Below are 20,827 nucleotides of genomic sequence, written 5' to 3' on the forward strand. Positions count from 1 at the left end.
AGTCCTGTCTCCATTGGTAATTTGCAGCCTAAATTTATTTTGTCTGTGACTTTGATTTGTTCATTGTCTTCCTACCCTGTTATGGCATTTGTGGATTCAGGTGCTGCCCTGAGTCTTATGGACTTGTCGTTTGCCAAGCGCTGTGGTTTTGTCCTGGAGCCTTTAAAAGTTCCTATTCCTCTCAGAGGAATTGATGCTACGCCACTGGCGGAAAATAAACCGCAGTATTGGACACAAGTGACCATGTGCATGACTCCTGACCATGGGGAGGTGATTCGTTTTCTTGTTCTGCATAAAATGAATGATTTGGTCGTGTTGGGTCTGCCATGGTTACAGACCCATAATCCTGTTTTGGATTGGAAGGCTATGTCGGTGTCGAGTTGGGGTTGTCAGGGAATTCATTGCGATTCTCCGCCGGTGTCTATTGCTACTTCTACTCCTTCAGAGGTTCCTGAGTATTTGTGTGACTATCAGGATGTATTCAGTGAGTCCAGGTCCAGTGCTCTTCCTCCTCATAGGGACTGTGACTGCGCAATAGATTTGATTCCTGGCAGTAAATTTCCTAAGGGACGATTATTTAATTTGTCTGTACCCGAGCATGCCGCAATGCGTTCTTATGTCAAGGAGTCTTTCGAGACAGGGCATATTCGTCCGTCCTCTTCCCCTCTTGGTGCGGGATTCTTTTTTGTGGCCAAGAAGGACGGGTCTTTGAGACCTTGTATAGACTATCGGCTTCTGAATAAAATCACTGTTAAGTTTCAGTATCCTTTGCCACTATTGTCAGACTTGTTTGCTCGGATTAAGGGTGCCAAGTGGTTCACCAAGATAGATCTTCGTGGTGCGTACAACCTTGTGCGCATTAGGCAGGGAGATGAATGGAAAACTGCATTCAATACGCCCGAAGGTCATTTTGAATACTTGGTGATGCCCTTTGGGCTCTCTAATGCTCCTTCAGTGTTTCAGTCCTTTATGCATGATATCTTCCGGAAGTATCTGGATAAATTTATGATTGTTTATCTGGATGATATTCTGGTTTTCTCGGATGATTGGGATTCTCATGTAAAGCAGGTCAGGATGGTGTTTCAGGTTTTGCGTGATAATGCTTTGTTTGTGAAGGGCTCAAAGTGTCTCTTTGGAGTGCAGAAGGTTTCCTTTTTGGGTTTTATTTTCTCCCCTTCTGCTGTGGAGATGGACCCAGTCAAGGTCCGAGCTATTCATGATTGGACTCAGCCCACGTCTGTTAAGAGTCTTCAGAAGTTCTTGGGGTTTGCTAATTTCTACCGTCGCTTTATCGCTAACTTTTCTAGCGTTGTTAAACCTTTGACGGATATGACCAAGAAAGGGTCTGATGTGATTAGTTGGGCCCCTGCAGCCGTGGAGGCCTTCCAGGAGCTGAAGCGCCGGTTTACTTCGGCGCCTGTTTTGTGCCAGCCTGATGTCTCACTTCCCTTTCAGGTTGAAGTGGATGCTTCTGAGATCGGTGCTGGGGCTGTTTTGTCGCAGAGAGGCTCTGGTTGCTCTGTGATGAGACCATGTGCTTTTTTCTCTAGGAAGTTTTCGCCTGCTGAGCGGAACTATGATGTTGGTAATCGGGAGTTGTTGGCCATGAAGTGGGCATTTGAGGAGTGGCGTCATTGGCTCGAGGGTGCTAAGCATCGTGTGGTGGTCTTGACTGATCACAAAAATCTGATGTATCTCGAGTCTGCTAAGCGCCTGAATCCTAGACAGGCTCGTTGGTCATTGTTTTTCTCTCGTTTTGACTTTGTGGTCTCGTACCTGCCTGGTTCGAAGAATGTTAAGGCTGATGCTCTTTCTAGGAGCTTTGTGCCTGACTCTCCTGGAGTCTCGGAGCCAGCTGGTATTCTTAAAGAGGGAGTAATCGTGTCGGCCATATCTCCTGATTTGCGACGTGTGTTGCAGAGATTTCAGGCTGGTAGACCTGACTCTTGTCCACCCGACAGACTGTTTGTTCCTGATAAATGGACCAGCAAAGTCATTTCCGAGGTTCATTCCTCGGTGTTGGCAGGGCATCCGGGAATTTTTGGGACCCGAGATTTGGTGGCTAGGTCCTTTTGGTGGCCTTCCTTGTCACGGGATGTGCGGTCATTTGTGCAGTCCTGTGGGACTTGTGCTCGGGCTAAGCCTTGTTGTTCTCGTGCTAGCGGGTTGCTTCTGCCCTTGCCCGTCCCGAAGAGGCCTTGGACACACAATTCCATGGATTTCATTTCTGATCTTCCGGTGTCTCAAGGAATGTCTGTCATCTGGGTGGTGTGTGATCGTTTTTCCAAGATGGTCCATTTGGTACCCTTGCCTAAGTTGCCTTCCTCTTCCGATCTGGTTCCTTTGTTTTTTCAGAATGTGGTTCGTTTACACGGCATTCCGGAGAATATCGTGTCCGACAGAGGATCCCAGTTTGTGTCCAGATTCTGGCGATCTTTTTGTGCTAAAATGGGCATTGATTTGTCGTTTTCATCTGCCTTCCATCCTCAGACTAATGGTCAAACGGAGCGAACTAATCAGACACTGGAGGCTTATTTGAGATGTTTTGTTTCTGCGGACCAGGATGATTGGGTGACCTTCTTGCCATTGGCGGAGTTTGCCCTTAATAATCGGGCTAGTTCCGCTACTTTGGTTTCGCCATTCTTCTGCAACTCTGGTTTTCATCCTCGTTTCTCCTCGGGTCATGTTGAGTCTTCTGACTGTCCTGGGGTGGATTCCGTGGTGGATAGGTTGCAGCGGATTTGGAATCTTGTGGTGGACAACTTGAGGTTGTCACAGGAGAAGGCTCAGCGTTTTGCCAACCGCCGCCGCGGTGTGGGCCCCCGACTTCGTGTTGGGGATTTGGTTTGGTTGTCTTCTCGGTATGTCCCTCTGAAGGTTTCCTCTCCTAAGTTTAAGCCTTGCTTTATTGGTCCTTATAAAATTTTGGAAGTTCTTAACCCGGTTTCTTTTCGTTTGGATCTTCCGGTGTCATTTGCCATTCACAACGTGTTCCATAGGTCTTGGTTGCGGCGGTACGTTGTGCCTGTGGTTCCTGCTGTTGAGCCTCCTGCTCCGGTGTTGGTTGAGGGCGAGTTGGAGTACGTGGTAGAGAAGATCTTGGATTCTCGTCTCTCTAGACGGAGGCTTCAGTATTTGGTCAAGTGGAAGGGCTATGGTCAGGAGGATAATTCCTGGGTGGCCGCCTCTGATGTTCATGCGGCCGATTTGGTTCGTGCCTTCCACGCTGCTCATCCTGGTCGCCCTGGTGGTCTTGGTGAGGGTTCGGTGACCCCTCCTTAAAGGGGGGGTACTGTTGTGAACTATACTTCTTGGCTCCCTCTTGTGGTCACTAGTGATTTGGCACTTGGATTGTCTTTTACCAGGTTGGTACTCACCTGCTTCGTTAGGCCTGGGGTGTTGCTATTTAAACTTCCTGGATTCTCAGTCCAGTGCCTGGCATCGTTGTAATCAGTTCATTTCTGTTTGCTCCTGTCTTCAGGTCCTTGTTCTTTGCAAGATAAGCTAAGTCCTGCTTTCTTATTTTTGATCATTTGCATTGTTTATATTTTTGTCCAGCTAGTACAAAATGTGATTCCTGATATCGCTGGAAGCTCTAGGTGGCTGATATTCTCCCCCCACACCGTTAGTCGGTTTGGGGGTTCTTGGATATTCAGCGTGGATATTTTGCAGGGTTTTTGCTGACCATATAAGTCATCTTACTATATTCTGCTATTAGTCAGTGGGCCTCTCTTTGCTAAAATCTAGTTCATTCTTACGTTTGTCTTTTCTTCTTACCTCACCGTTATTATTTGTTGGGGGCTTGTATTACTTTGGGGTCTTTTCTCTGGAGGCAAGAGAGGTCTTATTTTCCCTTATAGGGTTAGTTAGTTCTCCGGCTGGCGCGAGACGTCTAGGATCAACGTAGGCACGTTCCCCGGCTACTGTTAGTGTTTGTGCTAGGATCAGGTATATGGTCAGCCTAGTTACCACGTCCCTATGAGCTGGTATTTATGTTTGCAGACTTTGCTGTAATCTCTGAGATCCTTTGCCATTGGGATCATAACAGACAATGACCCTAAGCACCCAGATAAAACAACAAAGAAGTGGCTTCAGAACAACTCTGTGACCATCCTTGACTGGCTGTCAGGACTCTGAACATTTTTGATTACCTTTTGTGCATTACTGCCCTTTTCCAAGATGGCGTCTTTGGTCTCATGTGCAATGTGTCTTCCTGCTATAAAACTCCACCCCAGCCTTCAGTCTGTGCTAGAGTATTCTGCCTTGCATCCAGCTCCTGACCTCTAGTGACTTCCTGGCTATATACCTGTTCCTGTGAACCTGTGGGGTTATCTTGCTACTCTGCTCTGAGTTCCTGCTGCATACACCAATTCCAGTAATCCTCCTTCATCTGCTGCTCGTGTTTACTTCCATCTGCATTTGCTGGACATGTAAGCTGTTGCTGCTCTGCAAGAACCTGAGACTATTACCCAGGCCTCCCTGGTTGAGCTAAGATATTATTTGAACTGCCTTATAAGCATATCTATCTGTGTTTTGGACTAAGCAAGGACTTATTCGTGTCAAGTATCCTCAAGAATAATTGTGCTTCATAGACTTTCTGCGTGATTGCATTTTCCTCTGAAGTTTCCTAAAGACTGCTAAGCTGCATTTAATATTTACTCCAAGTGTTGTGGACGTGAGTTTCTCTCTGCACCTGTTTGAATCACCGTGTGATAATATAGACTTTACCACTTACAAAACTGTGTCCTGTAGTTGTCTTGTTCCACGCAAAGAGTGTCCTGAGTTATCCCCTATAATTATTACACTGGCCCAGCCAGAGCCCTGACCTAAACCCAATTGAGCATCTCTGGAGAGACCTGAAAATGGCTGTCCACCAATGTTCACCATCCAACCTGACAGAACTGGAGAGGATCTGCAAGGAAGAATGGCAAAGGATCCCCAAGTCCAGGTGTGAAAAACTTATTGCATCATTCCCAAGAAGACTCATGTTGGTACTAGTTCAAAAGGGTGCTTCTACTCAATATGAGCAAAGGGTTTGAATACTTAAGTTATGACCATGTGATATTTCAGTTTTTCTTTTTTAATAAATTTGCAAAAATGTCTACATTTCTGTTTTTTTCAGTCAAGATGGAGTGCAGAGTGTACATTAATGAGAAAATGAACTTTTTTGAGTTTATCAAATGGCTGCAATGAAACAAAGAGTGAAAAATTTAAAGGGGTCTGAATACTTTCCGTACCCACTGTATATATGTATATACACTGTTCAAAAAAATAAAGGGAACACTTAAACAACAGAATATAAGTCCAAGTAAATCAAACTTATGTGAAATCAAACTGTCCACTTAGGAAGCAACACTGTTTGACAATCAATTTCACATGCTGTTGTGCAAATGGAATAGACAACAGATGGAAATTATTGGCAATTATCAAGAGACACTCAATAAAGGAGTGGTTCTGCAGGTGGGGACCACAGGCCACATCTCAGTACCAATGCTTTCTGGCTGATGTTTTGATCACTTTTGAATGTTGATTGTGCTTTCACACTCGTGGTAGCATGGGACGGACTCTACAACCAACACAAGTGGCTCAGGTAGTGCAGCTCATCCAGGATGGTACATCAATGTGAGCTGTGGCAAGAAGGTTTGCTGTGTCTGTCAGCATAGTGTCCAGAGGCTGGAGGCGCTACCAGGAGACAGGCCAGTACACCAGGAGTCATGGAGGGGGCCATAGGAGGGAAACAACTCAGCAGCAGGACCGCTATCTCAGCATTTGTGTAAGGAGGTACAGGAGGAGCACTGCCAGAGCCCAGCAAAATGACCTCCAGCAGGCCACAAATGTGCATGTGTCTGAACAAAGGTTTAGAAACCGACTCCATGAGGATGGCCTGAGTGCCGACGTCCACAGATGGGGGTTGTGCTCACAGCCCAACACCGTGCAGGATGCTTGGCATTTGCCTCAGAACACCAGGATTAGCAAATTTGCCACTGGCGCCCTGTGCTCTTTACAGATGAAAGCAGGTTCACACAGACGTGACAGAGTCTGGAGACGCCATGGAGGGCGATCTGCTGCCTGCAACATCCTTCAGCATGACCAGTTTGGCAGTGGGTCAGTAATGGTGTGAGGTGGCATTTCTTTGGAGGGCCGCACAGCCCTCCATGTGCTAGCCAGAGGTAGCCTGACTGCCATTAGGTACCGAAATTAGATCCTCAGACCCCTTGTGAGACCATATGCTGGTGCGGTTGGCCCTGGGTTCCTCCTAATGCAGTACAATGCCAGACCTCATGTGGCTGGACTGTGTCATCAGTTCCTGCAAGATGAAGGCATTGAAGCTATGGACTGGCCCTCCCGTTCCCCAGAAAACTTCCAACCACCCCACACCATATACATATTACCTGTGTCTGCGCCGCTCGCAAAAATACTCGGCCTCGTGGCACGCTGAACCTCCTAACCCCGACGCGCATTTCGCGAGTGCTTCTTCCACACTCCCAGGAAGAAGCACTTGTGAAACGCGTGTCGGGGTTAGGAGGTTCAGCATGCCACGAGGCAGAGCATTTTTGGGAGCGGCACAGACACAGGTAATATGTATATGGCGTGGGGTGGTTGGAAGTTTACTTGTCTCATGACCACAACATTATTGTGACACACTGAGTGCACTTTGAGTTATGGCCTAACATGTTGGTATACGGTCCCGGTGTTGTGCAAGCCCTGCCATTGTATTTAACATAAGGACGGCATTGAGTCATATGCATGTACTTTGATATAGCTGGCTAAATATATCTATGCGTTGCCCCCTCACTGCATAGCAGAATTATTGCTTTTCCTTATTTACATGCACTTTGATAAAGAATGTTGAGAGGTGGCAATGTTGATTAGTCTTTTTTCCTATAAATGTGTTTGCATGCCTAACGGACAGTAGCAGTATGCCATTGAACTATTGGCAATTTTCAAACTTTAATTTTTATGCCCTTATCTCCTTTCCAACATGTGAAGTATACGTTCTTCTCAATTATTTTTTAGTAATCTAACACCCCATGCACATATAGATAATTCCCTGTGTATATATGTGTCCTGCTCCAGATGACCTCTCTTGGAATTTTTTGGTTGGTTTGAGGCACACTGTCTATTGTTTATTCGTGTATTTATATGTATTTTAGCTATCTGTAATAAAGATACTTATTTTATACAAGTGTGCACATGCATGAGAGGGACCCAGACATGAGTCCTTCACACAAGCCTTTTGCTTGCAGTGTCCACCCCTGGTGAAAGCTGTTGTGTACACATTTAAGAAGGCAAATTAGACTGTGAAAATCTGAATTACTATTGTATTGTAGAAGAGACCTTTGTACCTAGAAGACTCAAGCTACAGAATATTCTCGAGCTTCCTCAGTAATATGGGTGTGTATGGAATTTGTCAGTCAGGAGTTTTCTGAAAAGTGTCACATTCTTCTGTCATAAAATGAGAGAAGAGACTGCTGCATTTCATACATTTTTCATGTTTAAAAGAGATACGGCCACCACCTTTCAACCCTCATGTACAGCATACTAATATTCTGTGTATATGCAGCGCCCCAGAGTCCTGGTCGTTGCAGTACTGATGCTCCGCCGCTAAGGGGAGTGTTGGTACGTCTGATGGCACTGAAGGAGTTCACCTGACCAGGTATCACAGACACCAATACACTTCAGAGTCTGGCCTCCAGGGGGAGCTAAGGGTGCTATGTATTAGGCCACTCCTCACAATCTGGTAAAACTGGGGGTTAGATAGGAAGTTAGACAGAAAGCTGACTGGGTTGGAACCAGGCAACATCCTGTGGCAGAGGGTGTTGCAGGGGAAGATTCAGGGGGGTCCCTGTCAGGGGTGGGATCCTGACAGAGGCCTAGCGAACAGAAAGAACGTTACGGGACCGCGCCTGCACTTCATTGCGGCGGTACCCCAAGAAAGGACAAGAAGCTAAGTTTATTGTGAAGAGTGAGAAACAAGATCAACGCAACAAGGAGAAAACACCAGTAGGAGTCGTGCTGTAAGACGAGGCAACATCCTACTGAGGCGTGTAGCCGGTGGCCGGAAACGCCGAGGAAGTATTGAGCTCCAGGCCTTACTTCAAACCTACGGCAGGACAGTCAGTTATAGGGGGGCTGTCTCACCCAAATCACCTAAGCAGACATAGGAGGCAACAGTTGCAGAGGGGCGACTCTAGGGTCCCGGAAGAACTCCAGGCCTACCCGTCATACGGGTGCGTCCTAGCCATATCATCTGGGGGACGGAGAAGAACATCAGAATCAGTTGTGAGGGAACTTCAGAAACAGACACAACAGTTGTGAGGACTATCCCGTGGTGCTAAGCAGGGAAGGACTACAACACACAAGCGCTAGAAGGTAGGCACAGATTTCCACCTGCAAAGGCAACTCTGGAAGTGCCATCGGACCGGCCGGTCTCAGACAGCCCTGTTAACCGTACTCCGGATTGAGGATCCTGAAGCCTTCAGTAAAGAGGTAAAGAGACTGCAACCTGGTGTCCTCGTTATTCACCGCGACCTGCACCACACCACATCATTCTCAACTCTCACTGGACGCCCCTCAGCAGGGTCACGGACCGGGTCTAGCCACCGTGACAATCCCAGAACCGAGACAGAGAGGCCCGGTACCGGGTACCCCTCGGCCCTGCGGCAGTGGGGGCGCTCCAACTTGGCGTCACGAACAGGATCTACTTAAGCCTGAAGAATCAGGTCATGTGTGCCTTGGAACTGTGATTTATTGTGCTTGGACTGTGACTTATTGCAAAGACTGTGTCTTGCCACTTGTCGCCAAAACCACCGCCATTACAGCGCTAAGGAGAGCGCAGGAGAAGAAGAAGGGCGTGGAGTGGGCGTAGACACGCTGGAGAGCGCGAAAGACAATGGCCGCCCAGTCTAATTATCTCTGTATCCTGAGGACGTGCCCGTCAGCAGCTAAAGTCCGCCTTCTCATCCTCTTTGGAGGGTGGAGACCATGGAGACGGGCCGCCCACGAAAGAGAGCGCGGGAAGGCGATACCGAGGAGGAGGCAAAGATGGTGACGTTGGAAGAACCGCATGGGGACGACCCGATCCAGCATGAGGCTGCACTACCCGTCACAGCCCCAGACTCGCCATCGTTGCAGGGACTGGCGCTTACGGAGCTACCGCCGGGCAGACCCAACTGGCCGCCGTCTGAGGAGTGTGTGGCTGCGGCTGAGGCCCGGCAGATGACACGCCGCCTCGAGGCCAACACTGTTTGACAATCAATTTCACATGCTGTTGTGCAAATGGAATAGACAACAGATGGAAATTATTGGCAATTATCAAGAGACACTCAATAAAGGAGTGGTTCTGCAGGTGGGGACCACAGGCCACATCTCAGTACCAATGCTTTCTGGCTGATGTTTTGATCACTTTTGAATGTTGATTGTGCTTTCACACTCGTGGTAGCATGGGACGGACTCTACAACCAACACAAGTGGCTCAGGTAGTGCAGCTCATCCAGGATGGTACATCAATGTGAGCTGTGGCAAGAAGGTTTGCTGTGTCTGTCAGCATAGTGTCCAGAGGCTGGAGGCGCTACCAGGAGACAGGCCAGTACACCAGGAGTCATGGAGGGGGCCATAGGAGGGAAACAACTCAGCAGCAGGACCGCTATCTCAGCATTTGTGTAAGGAGGTACAGGAGGAGCACTGCCAGAGCCCAGCAAAATGACCTCCAGCAGGCCACAAATGTGCATGTGTCTGAACAAAGGTTTAGAAACCGACTCCATGAGGATGGCCTGAGTGCCGACGTCCACAGATGGGGGTTGTGCTCACAGCCCAACACCGTGCAGGATGCTTGGCATTTGCCTCAGAACACCAGGATTAGCAAATTCGCCACTGGCGCCCTGTGCTCTTTACAGATGAAAGAAGGTTCACACAGACGTGACAGAGTCTGGAGACGCCATGGAGGGCGATCTGCTGCCTGCCACATCCTTCAGCATGACCAGTTTGGCAGTGGGTCAGTAATGGTGTGAGGTGGCCTTGTTACGCCACCACGACCCATCTGCCAGGTGAGGCCCGGAAGGAGGCCACCTCCGGCTCAGCCAGAACCTGAGTAAGCATAAGTTCTTTACAAGCTGTATATAGTTAAATGTTCGTCTTTCTATGTGTCTTGCTGCTGCTGCAACCCGATTAGGGTTAACTCTTGAAGGGATCCCTTAGTTTACCCGGGATCCCTATTTTTCCCTTTTTGTTTTGTTTCCCGTTTATCACTGTTGAAAATAACTGCTGGATCATGAACACTGCATGATTAAAAACTTATTGTAAATAGTTTGCACCTTCTTAAAGGTGCTCCCTGCTGGTTTTACAAGAGAAAGGACTCTTTGCGAAGAAACTGTTCCTGGAAACAGTACAGGAACCCCTGCCTTACACGAACTCGCAGCTTGAGAAGTTGCACTACCTCCAAGAGACTTGGTCCCCTCTTAAAGGGAACGTTCACCAATAGCACTTAAAGCATAATGTTGCCTTAAAAGAAGTAATGATAGTATTTATATGTAGAAGTTATATGTAGTTAGTTAGTTGCTTGTAGGAAATGTTTAATAATGTGTTAAAGAATGAGGACAGGAAGTGAACCCGTACGGGGTTAATTGATGAGTCCTCCGAGGAGCCATACAGAGATGGCTCAGTGGTCTTGTGCTGAGAGAAGGTTGATAAGTCCTATACGGTGTATAGAAAGAGAAAGGCAGTAGGCCCGGATGAGAATGGGGCGGTCCTGCAGAAGAGCGAGAGGCAGTAGGCCTGGGGCAGATAGACAGGCGGTCCTGCGAATGTAAAGTTGGAAAAATGAAGAAAAGTTGATTAGCCTTGTAGTGTTTTATAGTAAGCCTTTAGTGGATTCAGCTTATACGTCCTTAGAGGCAAAGTTAAATTATTGTTCGGAAATTGCACTAAGTAGAATACCCGACTGGGTAATAGAAGTTATTTATGGTATGTTATTTAATGTATTTAACCATGTTTGTAACGTTCAAATGTTCTCACCTCCCATAAAGGGAAGCTCTGTTCAAATTTACTTGTTTTTGCATTTCTGAAAATTGTATGTCTTTTTGCTGACATGTATTGTTGTTTTCTTCCCAGTCCAGGAGTACTGGATTTAACCGGGGGGGAGTGCAGCGCCCCAGAGTCCTGGTCGTTGCAGTACTGATGCTCCGCCGCTAAGGGGAGTGTTGGTACGTCTGATGGCACTGAAGGAGTTCACCTGACCAGGTATCACAGACACCAATACACTTCACAGTCTGGCCTCCAGGGGGAGCTAAGGGTGCTATGTATTAGGCCACTCCTCACAATCTGGTAAAACTGGGGGTTAGATAGGAAGTTAGACAGAAAGCTGACTGGGTTGGAACCAGGCAACATCCTGTGGCAGAGGGTGTTGCAGGGGAAGATTCAGGGGGGTCCCTGTCAGGGGTGGGATCCTGACAGAGGCCTAGCGAACAGAAAGAACGTTACGGGACCGCGCCTGCACTTCATTGCGGCGGTACCCCAAGAAAGGACAAGAAGCTAAGTTTATTGTGAAGAGTGAGAAACAAGATCAACGCAACAAGGAGAAAACACCAGTAAGAGTCGTGCTGTAAGACGAGGCAACATCCTACTGAGGCGTGTAGCCGGTGGCCGGAAACGCCGAGGAAGTATTGAGCTCCAGGCCTTACTTCAAACCTACGGCAGGACAGTCAGTTATAGGGGGGCTGTCTCACCCAAGTCACCTAAGCAGACATAGGAGGCAACAGTTGGAGAGGGGCGACTCTAGGGTCCCGGAAGAACTCCAGGCCTACCCGTCATACGGGTGCATCCTAGCCATATCATCTGGGGGACGGAGAAGAACATCAGAATCAGTTGTGAGGGAACTTCAGAAACAGACACAACAGTTGTGAGGACTATCCCGTGGTGCTAAGCAGGGAAGGACTACAACACACAAGCGCTAGAAGGTAGGCACAGATTTCCACCTGCAAAGGCAACTCTGGAAGTGCCATCGGACCGGCCGGTCTCAGACAGCCCTGTTAACCGTACTCCGGATTGAGGATCCTGAAGCCTTCAGTAAAGAGGTAAAGAGACTGCAACCTGGTGTCCTCGTTATTCACCGCGACCTGCACCACACCACATCATTCTCAACTCTCACTGGACGCCCCTCAGCAGGGTCACGGACCGGGTCTAGCCACCGTGACAATCCCAGAACCGAGACAGAGAGGCCCGGTACCGGGTACCCCTCGGCCCTGCGGCAGTGGGGGCGCTCCAACTATGCCCCAGATTCAGGCTGTAACAAAAGAAAAACACTTTTTATTATTCTCATCTGGGGGCGGTCGGGTCTGAGCGGTGTCACTGGTCCGGCGCCTCCTTTCTTCTTGTGATGCCATCCTCCTTCTGTGCTTCGTGTGGATGATGAGTACTACGTCATCCACACAGTGTCCCCAGGCATCTCGCAGGTGTATTTCTCAGCCCTGACCAGGGCAGAGCAAAGTACTGCAGTGCGCATGCACCGGGAAAAGTCAAAGAGTCACTGCAGTATTTTACTCTTTGCAGGCAACATACTTTACTTTCGCCGCAGGCCGGATCGGGGGCATATACACAGCATATTAGAAAGCTGTATATGAGGCCTTAAAGGTGGTGGCTGTATCCCATATGGGGCAAACCTGGTGACAGGCTCCCTTTAAGAAAGGCAAAATTATTCATGTACAATTTCCATGTATATCATTTAACGTCAGCTAATTTTTTTTCAGAATTTACACTGTTATCTCACTCCTGATGAAGCTCAAGAGAGGGGAAATGCGTCTAGTGTTTAAGGTGTTTTTAGTGTTATATTGTTATAAACTGCTCATTGTAGTTGTTATAGATATCGAACCTTATGCTGTTTGAACTACCCTACAAATGAGAACTTTGGGTGATATCAATTGCACCTCTTTCATCTCTTCTCTTTAATAAGGCACTAAGCACTTTACCTCCCTTTCCATCCCTATTTTCCTCCCTTTAAACTACGTTATCTGCTATACATAGCAAGTGAGGGTTAGGAGGGTCAGCCACCGATGAGCGGGGGGCACCATTCTCATCATATCTACGGTGCCAACCCCCGCTGCCCCTGCTGACATTCAACACAAGATACATAGGGGAATTTTAGACATATATCTTTTATATATGGATCTAGTCTGGTGATTAAATATACCAGAATATATCAAGTGTAAAATATCGCCCTTCAATAGACAAAGTGCTTATGTCTATAGTGCCAAATATACGTATGTCTGTATATTCTGACATAGCTATTGCTATATCCATCCTTTCCTCCCCTGATGCACCTAGGGCTGATAGGGCCAGCAGGGTAAGCCGTCGATGAGTGGAGGCGCCATTGTGCAAGTTATAGGGTGCCAACCTCCGCTGGCAGTAAGGGTGGTTCAGTTTTCAATCAGTGACAGACACCACCCTATGGTATCTTCTACAAATGTCTGCGTGATATTTTGGTGTTGGGTAATGTGTTAAGTCTTCACTTTATTAGTACCGTATTTTCCGGCATATAAGACGACTGGGCGTATAAGACGACCCCCCAACTTTTCCAGTTAAAATATAAAATCTTCATAAAAGTCGGGGGTCTTCTTATACGCCGTATGTCATCTTATGGGGCCGGTGAATATGTGCCTTTTGGCGTGGGGAGTGGTCCCGATGACTAAGACAGGGGGCGTCTCACAGTAAAGTGTGAGTGGAGTATATCCCCCTATTACCTCAATGCGGCAGCGTGGGGGTCTCTGTGCTGGGAGCGGCAGCTCCTCTTCGTGCCGTGGGTGCTCTGTGCCGTGGGTGCTCTGTGCCGTGGGTGCTGTGGGGCGGCGGCGGCGCATCTTCTTGCAGCGTCGGGGCTTCTCCGGCATCTCCTCCAGGCCCGGAGGCAGTCCGGCAGCCCCATTGCTTTGATGCAGTGACCTCGGGAGAAGAGATCTGAATCTAAGCAGCGGCCATTTTCCCAGAAGCTGCGATGCGGTGGCCTCCGGGAAAATGGCCGCTGGGGGCGGCGCATGCTCAGATTCAGATCTCGTCTCCCGAGACCTCGGGAGATGAGATCTGAATCTGAGCAGCAGCCATTTTCCCGGAGGCCACCGCATCAAAGCAATGGGGCTGCCGGTGCCTCCGGGCCTGGAGGAGATGCCGGAGAAGCCCCGACACTGCAAGAAGATGCGTCGCCGCCGCCGCCCCACAGCATCCACGGCACGAAGATGCGCCGCCGCCCCACAGCACAGAGCACCCACGGCACGAAGAGGAGCTGCTGCTCCCAGCACAGAGACCCCCACGCTGCCGCAATGAGGTAATAGGGGGATATACTCCACTCACACTTTACTGTGAGAACGCCCCCTGTCTTAGTCATCGGGACCACTCCCCCCCACCCACCATATGCACATTTTATCTGTACCCGGCGTATAAGACGACCCCCGACTTTTAAGAAGATTTTGAGGGGCTAAAAAGTCGTCTTATACGCCGGAAATACGGTATTTTTAATAATCAATTAAAAGTTATATTTAAATATCCTAAGTACAGGGTTTCTACGATGATTTACTTACTCCTACATTGAATTCTTTTTTCTGTGAAATAAACACAAGGCCTAACTCATAGAGTTGAAGACAAACAAATATAAGTACTAACTAATTAGTCAAATTAAAATTATAAGGTGAAAGACATGAATGAAAAAATATTAAGTAAAATGAATGAAGGATTTACAAATAGTTAGAAAATATCTCTAGATACACTAGGACATACATCACAGAAATGTGCAATTATGACTAAGCCTAGTAGTACAGGAAAGATAAATATCTTGGTACCGTGTTAGCCAGTAGATAGAAAAATATTTAGAATTTAGAGTCCTCAGTGGTTGATACCTATTAATGGCTAACTGAAAAGATGGTAACAAATTGCAAGCTTTCGAGACTACACAGGTCTCTTCATCAGGCAAAGACTAAAAGAAATTCTGAAGAATCACATATTTACGCAAAACATAGCACAGAAAAAAAAAACATGGATAAGACAGGTGATATGGAGCAGAATTACCATGAGTGATAAACAGTTATGTCCATAAATATTGGGCCAGTTCTTAGATAAGGAATGTCTTATTGTCCTCTGGGGTCTGGTTCTGTTGTGATGACCCCACATGGTCTGAGGGGCAAGTTCCTTGGTTGATGTAAAAAGACATAAATCCATGCGACACATTCATTCCTGCAGTGAGACTGTCAAAGGTCGTCATCAGTTTATATTCCCATACTCTTCTGTCTCTCTTAGATTTGAAGTTACCTTTTAACACAAGTAATTTCATGTCCATAATGTTATGATTTGGGAGACAAAAATGTATTGCCACAGGTAGATCCATTCTTTTTTCTCTTATTGTGTGGAGGTGAGAATTCATTCTTGTTCTAAGCTTTTGCTCTGTCTCCCCCACATACAGACCCCCAGTTGGACATTTAGTACAAATAATTAGGTACACCACATTAGAAGTGTTGCAGCTAAAAGTACCTAGTATCTTGTAGTCCTGATGTGAATTGAGGATCTTTATCTTGTCCGTGGTCATTATAAATGGACAGATTTTACATTTTTTCTGATTGCAAGGAAAGGTACCTGCAGCTGTTGGAGAGGACAGGGAGCTCTTGACAATGATGCTTCTTAGATTTGGGGGCTGCCTAAAACACAGTAGTGGGGGGTCTGGAAAAATGGATTGTAAGCGGGCATCTTTTTGTAGTAAAGGTTGTAATTTCCATGCAGATCCCCTTAGCACCTCCAGATATGGATTGTAGGTGACCACTAGAGGCACCCGGTTATTTTCTTCTTTAGCTTTGTAATGTAGCAGGTGATTCCTTGATATTCTGGTGGCTCTTGTAATCTGGTTTTGAATTGTTCTTGGATGGTAGCCCTGATTCAAAAAGGTCTTTCTGAGGCAACCAAGGTGTTCATCCCTATCTATTGGGTTGGAACATATAAGATTGTATCTGATGGCTTGGCTGTAGACAATGGAGTTTTTTATGTGTTTTGGATGGAAACTGTCCCATTTAAGGTATGTTGGACGGTCGATTGGCTTCTGATACAGGGATGTCTCTATTTTATTGTTCTGCTGCTTAATGATGGTGTCCAAAAAGTTAATTTTAGTACAGGAGTAATTGAGTGTCAAGTTGATGGTTGGATGAAATTGATTAAACTGTTCATGGAACGTCTTTAGCTGTGGCTCAGACTCTGTCCAGATGATTAAAATGTCATCAATGTAGCGGTAGTAGGCCCGAGGCCTGATGGGACATGAGGACAAAAAGTCGCTTTCAAGCTTGGCCATGAAAAGATTTGCATACTGTGGGGCCATTTTACTTCCCATTGCTGTGCCAGTCTCCTGTAGATAGATCTTCTTGTCAAATTCAAAGTAATTGTGGTTGAGGATGAATTTTATAAGTTTCACCACAGAACTTGCATCAGTCCCTGTGTTTTCCAGGTAGAAGTTGCAGGCATTTAATACATCCTGGTGTGGGATATTGGAGTACAAAGATTCCACATCCATGGAGGCCAGGATGGTTCCTTCTGGTAGAGGACCTATTGCTGATAGTTTATTCAATAGGTCAGCTGTGTCCTGAATGAAGCTGGGTGTATCCTTTACCAGTGGTTTAAGAATACCCTCTACCCATCCAGATACCTGCTCAGTAAGGGTGCCCACACATGAAATAATTGGTCTTCCTGGATTTCCAGATTTGTGGATTTTGGGAAGCATGTAGAATATCCCTGTTCTTGGACTTTCTGGTATCAGGTCATTGGCTCTTATGGATTCGTCGGGCAGACAAGATACCAACTTGTTTAGTTCCTTGTAATAGTCCTGTGTAGGATCCGACTCCAATTTTTTGTAGTAGCGTGTGTCCATAAGTTGTCAGTTTGCTTCCTTCATATAGTCTGATGTGTTCATCATGACTATTGCACCTCCCTTGTCAGTAGGTTTGATGATGATTTCTTTGTTGGTTTTCAGAGACTGTATGGCCTTTCTCTCCTGGGCACTGATGTTGGATGCTTGTCTCCTGTTAGTATCTATGATGGTGGATTTTATCAAATGTCTGAAGGAGTCTATATATTTATCCAAATGAGGGTTGTGTCCAGGTGGAGGTGTCCAGTCTGACCTCTTCTTGGTTGTTAGGATCCCTTTTCCTTCAGTCCAGGTGGGTTCTGAATCTTCTGTATCAGTGAAATATTCCCTCAGGCGCAGTCTCCTGAAAAAATGTTCCATATCACTGCAGAGTTCAGTTTTATCCAGGGCCTTAGTAGGACAAAATGAGAGTCCTCTGGAAATCACGGCCAGTTCCACTTTGTTGGGTTTATAATCTGAGAGATTAATGACAGTTTTTTTTTCTGTGCTATGTTGTGCATAAATATGTGATTCTTCAGAATTTCTTTTAGTCTTTGTCTGATGAAGAGACCTGTGTAGTCTTGAAAGCTTGCAATTTGTTACCATCTTTTCAGTTAGCCATTAAAAGGTATCAACCATTGAGGACTCTCAATTCTAAATATTTTTTTTTAGCCTAGTAGTAGAGATTGAATAATTTATGCTTAGATGAAACAGACATTTGTCTCCACCTTTGAAGTTACTGCAAAACATCCTTCACACCCGTCCTTACACACCCAAAGTTTCCTTATTCTTTCTATGATGCCATGTGACAGACATGCTGACTTCATGAAATTACAAATTACAAATTCTTCATGCAAAAATCAAAATAAATACATAACTGTACTGATGTCACCCTTGTAGGCTATCTTGATGCTGAAATAGATCACTTCCAAATATATATCCATTAGTTGTCCTCAGATATCATGTTTTACAAAAGTCTTCTAATCTGTTTCCTTTTTGTAAAGAAGGGTGACAGTGACAAGCAATATGGTCGCCAGTACTACTCCTATGAAAATTGTCACCCAGCTTTATCTACATTTGCAGATATATTGGATGCATATTAGACATATTTGCCTTCTATTTAGGACTCTAGTAAGATAGATAGCATCTCTTTATGGGGGATGTCATGGGGTCATCTCACACATAAAATGTCTTGTTCAAATAAGGGTAAAATGAAGGAGTTTAGTAGATTTTTTTACAACTGGATGGAAGAGGACAAATCTTCTTAAATATTTGTTATTGACATTATTGTAAAGTGAAGTGAATTCTAAGGCCTCTTTCACACTAGCGTCGTGCACTGCACGTCGCTAGGCGTCGTTTTGCAGAAAAAACGCATCCTGCAAAATTGCTTGCAGGATGCGTTTTTTCTCCATAGACTTTTATTAGCGACTCAGTGCGACGGTTGTGTCGTGTTGTGTCGGACCGTCGCCACCAAAAAACGTTGCATGTAACATTTTTTGGTGCATCGTCTGCAGCATTTCCGACCGCGCATGCGCGGCCAGAACTCCTCCCCCGCCTCCCCGCACCTCACAATGGGGCAGGGGATGCGTTGAAAAACAGCATCCTCTGCCCCCGTTGAGCGGCGCTTCCACATTATGCGTCGGTGCGCCGCAACATCGCATTGCGACGTGCAGTGCACGACGCTAATGTGAAAGTAGCCTAAGGCTCGGTGCACACGGAAGTTTTTCAGGGGGATTATGAAGTGGATCCACTCCAAAATCCACTTGAAAAACTGCATTTATTTTTTTCTTTGAATACTGTTTGATGTGGAATTTAAAGCAGATCCTCTCTTGAATCCACATAAAAACCTCCGTGTCGATATACCCTAAACTTCACATGCGGCCATCAATTATAGTGAAAGTCTAGTTGGATAGTCCCTACAGATTAATGTAAAGGTTGAATATATATTATACATTTACTTTCCAGCGCCACTACAACTATGGGATCCAGTTTTGGGCTCCACATTTTAAAATGGATATTCAGAAGTTAGAATCACTTCATAGGCGGGCAACTAGATTATTACAAGGGATGGAGAGCCTCTCATATGAGGAGAGGTTGGAAAAGTTGGGCTTGTTTAGCTTAGAAAGAAGAAGCTTCAGAGGGGATCTCATTTCCATGTTTAAATATATATGTGTGGCCAGTACAAAGGACTGGCACATAACTTATTTCTTCCAAAGACCATACTGAGGACCAGAGGGCTCTCATTACGGGTGGAAGAAAGGTGATTTCGACAGGTAACAGGAAAGGGTTCTTTACAGTTAGAGCAGTCAGACTGTGGAATGCCCTTCCACAAGAGGCAGTAATGGCAGACACTATGACAGCTTTTAAAAAAGGTCTGGACGATTTCCATAATACACATAACATTGTGGATTATAGTTAAATTAGGGGCAAAATGTACAATTGGTGGAGAAAGGTGGAACTTGATGGACCTAGTCTTTTATCAACCTACGTAACTATGTAACTATGCAACTAGTCCTGGCAATCGATGACTTTCAGAATTCCAAATCAGTTAAGTAGCATTACAGGGGGCACAGTACTCCGATGCACCCACATTGTGCTGACAACTGTAATGAGGTGTCAGCGCTGTCTAGTGAATGAATGTGAATGGCTCAAATGCTGACATCACCCAGCTTGAACTCGTCCAATCCATCCTGAAGAGTTCTATCAATGCAAATGGAAACTGGTGAGTAGTAATTTTCTTTAGTCAGCAAAAGGGAACATTTCCATTGGGGGTCAAAACAAGGAACTGGAGAGGGGCTTAATAAGCACAAACATATCACAATGTAATTTTATAAGCCTTTGCAAAGGGGAACCCAGAAAAACTTAATTCTACCACTTGGTCATAGCAAAGAATTAACAAGGTCAACCATCAAATATCAAATTTAGCTTTGCTACGTTTTGTTATTTTAGCTATTTTTGATATCTGTAGGGTTTCTTCATTAAAACAAAATAAATATGGTTAAGAAGGCAAAGCAGAGGGAATTGTGAACCATCTTTCTCATCACTCACCAGTTCTCCTGAATCCATTGAATAGCTTGTCCGTCATCAAATATTTTTTCAAAATCATATTCTTGCATGAAAAAGACTGAAACATTATGCTCTTCCATGTCTACGGTGGAAGTGAACACAAGTGTGCTCCGTCCTGGCTACTTCTTCAATGAAACAGGACTGGTATAGGAAAAGCCTGTTTAACCAGTATCATCAGTACAGGCTCCCACCCCTTTACTAAGCACAGCCTGCGCCTGCCTCACCTACAGCATCATGTGCAGAGATAAGCCGGTAGCAGTTACAAAACGTTAGTAATTACACAATACTGTCTACTGCACGGCCCTGAACATGAATATGAAGACTTGCCTCTTATCCCTGGTCTGACATGCAACTCCATTACATAACGACATTTCACTCTTTTATGTTGACAGATCACCTGACAGAATGGAGAATGTCGTTATCAATAAAGTACAATTATTACAATGTATTCTGGCAAACTATTAGAACTACCGATTATTACTGTAAATGGAAATCCATACATCTCTTTTACCCTGACCATCCATATAAGAGATATTTATTATTAATGATCTGATCTACTAAAGGGAATCTGCAGGAGGATCAACCCTCCTAAGCCATCTATATCTCCCGTGCTTCCCCCATACTCTGGAACTCTCTACCCAACACATCAGACTCTCGCCTACCATAGAAACCTTCAAAAAGAACCTGAAGACCCACCTCTTCTGTTATGATCAGGTGGCCTAAGAGCAGCATGAGATGTACTCCGGAGAAGGTGGTACCTGTACTGACCGCAGACCCTGAACTTAACACCGCAACTAGAAGTAGCCGTGGAATGTACCTAGCACTCCCTGGACATCTATGCGGTCAGTATAAAAAACACTAGAAAATATCCACCACAGAAAATACAAAAACTCCACAGCT

The 20,827-nt window shown here is 45.9% G+C and overlaps 1 protein-coding gene across 1 annotated transcript in view; it reads right to left on the bottom strand.

The window, feature by feature from the left end:
• Positions 1–20,072, bottom strand: part of LOC143770027 (very long chain fatty acid elongase 6-like) — a 61,598-nt gene extending 41,526 nt beyond the window's left edge. The window contains exon 1 of the mRNA XM_077259206.1: positions 19,910–20,072. Coding sequence (XP_077115321.1) covers positions 19,910–20,007 — 98 coding nt within the window. The 5' untranslated portion in view covers positions 20,008–20,072. The remainder of the gene's footprint in view (positions 1–19,909) is intronic.
• Positions 20,073–20,827: the final 755 nt, after the last annotated feature.

This window comes from Ranitomeya variabilis, chromosome 4 (assembly GCF_051348905.1).
Source record: "Ranitomeya variabilis isolate aRanVar5 chromosome 4, aRanVar5.hap1, whole genome shotgun sequence".
NCBI classification, from domain to species: domain Eukaryota; kingdom Metazoa; phylum Chordata; class Amphibia; order Anura; family Dendrobatidae; genus Ranitomeya; species Ranitomeya variabilis.